General features: G+C 47.4%; 1 protein-coding gene across 1 annotated transcript; it reads left to right on the top strand.

The window, feature by feature from the left end:
- Positions 1-1953: 1953 nt before the first annotated feature.
- Positions 1954-2889, top strand: LOC125633384 (olfactory receptor 51G2-like). The gene has a single exon (XM_048842587.2). The coding sequence runs from the start codon at positions 1954-1956 to the stop codon at positions 2887-2889; it is 936 nt and encodes a 311-aa protein (XP_048698544.2).
- Positions 2890-4710: the final 1821 nt, after the last annotated feature.

Here is a 4710-nt window from a genome sequence, read left to right as displayed (position 1 = left end):
CCAAGTGTCCCGCAAGGGACTGTGCCGGCATGCTTCATAAAGACACCTGCCTCCCTATCTGAAGAGATACTGCCTGCTGCCTGTTTCAGCTCTCCGATGACTCCTTCTCCTTTAAGGTGAAGATCTCTGGTCTCAGCAACTCCCCTTCTTGCAGGAATTGGGTGCGTTGGCAGCTTTCACTGTCTTTAAAATGCAAAGTGAAGGGGAAAGACTACAAGCTGTTTACATGTGTCAAAGTTCTGTGCGGTGTCAGAGGACTCAGCTGGGCTGTCGAGGTGACTCAGTGATGGGGCTGGAGGGCAGGCAACGCTAGGTAGGTTGGGCACCCCTCCCCTACAACTTCTCATGCTCCACAGTGGGCTCTTCAAGCTACAGAGAAACCTGACATTCAAAGCGAGCTCAGAGTGTCAAAACCCTGATGCCCCGAGTCAGGATTTCTCCAGGGTTTCATTTTCTAGAGGTGCCATGGGCTCTGGGCCCGATCCTGCCAGGGGCTGAGTTAGAGAAGACCCCACAAAATATCAGAGACTAGTTTCCAAATCAAATCAGGATTATTTTCTCCTGGAAATTTAATCAGCAAAAGCAATTTCAAAGTCATGAGAGAGCAGAACCAGTAGTTTGTTATTTAGCAGAATAGAGCAAAGGTGCAGGAAAGGGGACTGTAATAGTGTTTATATGTAATTTATGTCCATCATCTCTTACACGAGCATCACTAAAATAACTTGTACACTCAACAGGACATTAGTGCAAAACCAGTGATTGCAGTATTCACTCATGTGTGACGCCAACCCTGCTGCAGTAACTGTCTATGTTAGCTTGTAACTTGCCAGATAACTACCGACCCTTGCAGGGGGAGAGTATGCAGGTCATGTGAGGATAAAGAGAAGCCTGTAAGATGATCGAAGTCTCTGGATTCCGTCAATATTGGCCAGGCAAAGCATTTCAGCTTCTCATGGAGGGATTCTTGGGGGTCAGAGTGTATCACTGGAATTTGGTAAGGGTGAGTTAATAGAGCCTGGTACTGATTGAATTTACACATGAAAGTCTGGCATGTGGCTGTTGATGTCACTGTTATCAAATTTAGAACCTGTCCATAAGAATTTATCCCATGTACTGCAAAGAGGCAGTAGCACAATTTGGACTCCCAGTAGTGGAGAAAATAAAAAAGGGCATACAATGAGGCAATGACATGCATTTATAAATAGCTTCAGTGCAGGACAGATAAATCCAATGACCGTTTTCACCATGCACGTGCCATGTATTTACACACATGCCATGATACAAGGAGCCACACTCAGAAGTGCAGGGCCAGAAAGGCTGTCTGTGTGAAGGGTGTAACAGGGTTCAAAAGAGAACTACATAAATTCATGGACAATGGATCACTTGATGATGACCTGTTTTGTTCATTCCCTCTGGGGCACCTGGCACAAGCCACTGTCGAAGACAGGATACTGGGCTAGATGGACCGTTAATTTCACCTAGTATGGCCGTCCCTATGTTCTCATGTTCTAAGATCACAGTGGTAAAATCATACTGTGCTCAAGTAGGCTGCAGAACTTAGCAGGATCCAAAGAGGGACTGAGTAACCAGAAAATCCAATTACAGTAGACAGGATTGTTTTAGAAAGGTTTTGGAGATTTACACCACAAAATATGTCTAACTAGTGGGTGTCAGGGGGAAACTCCCTGGGAGCAGTTTATCTCATAGCTGCCTATTTCAGGGCATCTTCCATCTTCCTCTGAAGCATCTGGACATAGCCACTGATTACTGGGGGAGATGGACTACAAGTCTGATCCAGTCTGATTAATCTGATTTGCTTATCTACCTTGAGCTCTGGGAGTCTGTAAACGTGCACTGAGAGCAGAATGATTTCTTGCTAAATATCATCTAATCTCCTCTTATTTTTCTTTTTGGAAGGGCATTTCAGAATTCCTTGCACCTGCCCAGTACAATATGTCTGCTGTCAATGATACCAAATTAAATTCTGTAATATTCCTTCTCACCGGGCTACCGTGTAATGGAGATGCACATCTCTGGATTTCTATCTCCTTCTGCTTCATGTATGTTATTTCAGTAGTAGGAAATTCAGTCATTCTGTTCATTGTAAAAACAGATCCAAGCCTCCATGAGCCCATGTACATTTTCCTTTCCATGTTGGCCATCACAGACCTTGGCATTTCGATAACCACCATACCGACGATACTGGGAATATATTTGTTTAACTCTAGGGAAATCAGCCTCGATGCCTGTTTAGCCCAGCTGTTCTTCATCCACTTGCTTCAGTGCATTGAATCCTCAGTGCTGTTGCTGATGGCCTTTGACCGATTCATTGCAATCCATAACCCACTAAGATATGCTTCCATCTTAACCCCACCAAGAATAGCCAAGATGGGACTGATGGCTGTGCTAAGAGCGATGGTCATAATACTTCCACTTCCCTTTCTCCTGAAACAGTTCCGATACTCTCGAGCCAATGTACTTTCCCATTCTTACTGCCTGTACCAGGAGGTCATGAAGATGGCTTGTTCGGATATCACAGTCAACAGCATCTATGGATTGTTTACTAAACTCTTAACAATGGGGCTGGACTCGCTGCTCACCTTCCTCTCTTATGTGATGATCCTCAAAACAGTGCTGAGCATCGCGTCCCACGCGGAGTGCCTGAGGGCCCTGAACACCTGCGTCTCCCACCTCTGCGCTGTCCTGCTCTTCTACACACCAGAGATCAGCTTGTCTGTGATACACAGATTTGGGAAGGGCTCTTCTCCCTTACTTCAGATTCTCCTGGGCTACATCTCCCTGCTTCTCCCACTGCTTATGAACCCAATTGTGTACAGCGTGAAAAGCAAACACTTGCGTGTGAGGATAATCAGGGTGTTCATCAAGTGAAGGGTCAGTTCACCACCTGGCTCCGGTGACATGGGAGACGAAAAGCATGGGCCAACTAGTCTACCCTGCACCCTTACATCCGAGATGACATGAGCTTCTGATCTCAACTCTGCAGACAGGTTCAGACGGGATCTAAGGCTTGTGAGTGGAGACAGGGATGCTGAGGGAGGACAACTCCCTCGGGGAGGGAGACCAAGGCAGGCAGCAGCATTTACAAAGTGACTGTTTGTGGAGAGCCAGGGGATCGGTGGGATGTTGGCCCACAAAGAGCCGTTTTGGTGGCTGCTCCGACCTCACAATTCATGTCAATAGTCAATAAGGAGAAGGGGTGTGGATGCTGTTTCCCATTACACATGGCCTGTCCCTGTCCCGTCTCTGGCTAAACATCCAACAGCTATGAAAAAAGCTGCAGAGCTGTTCTGCAGTCACAGTCCTGGCCCTTCCTGAGCGCTCTGGGTGCAGCATGACCCGTGGGTGCTGCACCAGCTGGGGACAGGGGCTATTCAAAGGGCACGGACACTCAGTCTTCCCCTGCACACTCAGGCAGCTGCTAGTGACTGTGTGGTGTCAGAGACATGATTAGTGCTGGAGCACAAGGAGAAGCCATTCAGGCATCCCCTCCAATAATGGCTTTTCACACAGTGCACCTGCTCAGCCCACTCCCCACTGAGGCAGGGCAGAACTGCATGTGTGAGTAACAGTCGGACACACAGGAGTCCTGGTAAGAGACTCAGGCCTAGGTTCCCTCCCCATCTGCTCCATTTGTGCTGCCCCAGCAATGCAAAACTGTATAAAATGGCCTCAACTCAGACCCAGCTAGTTCCTATCCAAACCCAGACCATTCAGTATAGGGTGACCACCTTTTCAAAAGGCAAAAGCAGGCCACAGGCCAGGAGCCCCATCCCCTTGGTGACCCCACCCCTGCCCCGCTTCCTCCCCTTGGTGGCCCCACTCTCTGCTCCTCCTCTTCCACCAAGGTTTCCCCCCAACCCCCATCTAGGCCAGAAGCCAGAGCCGGGCCATGGAAATTGTTGCTCAGGGAGCCAGAGCCCCTGTGAGGAGCCCCATATTCTCCACCTGCCCTGGGCAGGGGACTTGGGAGACAAGAGAATGCCCCAGCCTATGTGTCTGCCCATCAGGATGCATCTCCAGAGAAGATGGAGTATCCGGAAATCCTCACAGCAGCCTGCACTCCCGGGGTAGCTGTAACCCTGCTTTTGTGGGTCACAACTGCAAATACCAAATAAAGGACAAACAGCTGAGAAATAAGGCAGACAGACCCCAAAACTGGTGATTATTCTCCCATGTGATATACTGAACCAGGAACACAAAGTTAACTTCTGTTTCACCACACTGGCTAACAAGAAGTCATAAAAGCAGGTTCCTTAGATAATTCAGTCCTTATATCCCCATCAAAACACTAGATTTAAAGATGTGTGGTTTTTTAAAAACAATTTAATGTAATGACAGGTGCTTCTGATCCCAATGGACCAGCCGCACACCCAGGTCAACATATAACTCAGATCTTACCCAAAAATCATGGTGATGCCAATCCTTTGGTATCTAAAGTCTAAAGGTTTATTTACAAACAGAAAGAAAGGTGAGAGTTAAAATTGGTTAAAGGAGTCAAATACGTACACTACATGGGAAGTTCTTATTTCAGGCTTGTAGCAGTGTTGGAATAAGCTGTTGCCTTGATAAGTCTCTGGTTGCTTCCAAATCATTGGAAGGACCTCAGTCCATTGGTTAGAATGCTCCCATTAGTATAAGTTTATAGTCTAGAGGTTTGAGCAGGAAAGAAGCAAACTGGAGGTGTTTCCT

The sequence above is a fragment of the Caretta caretta genome, chromosome 1 (assembly GCF_965140235.1).
Source record: "Caretta caretta isolate rCarCar2 chromosome 1, rCarCar1.hap1, whole genome shotgun sequence".
NCBI classification, from domain to species: domain Eukaryota; kingdom Metazoa; phylum Chordata; order Testudines; family Cheloniidae; genus Caretta; species Caretta caretta.
The sequence above is the reverse complement of the archived record's forward strand: the minus strand, read 5'-3'. Positions and strand labels throughout refer to the sequence as shown.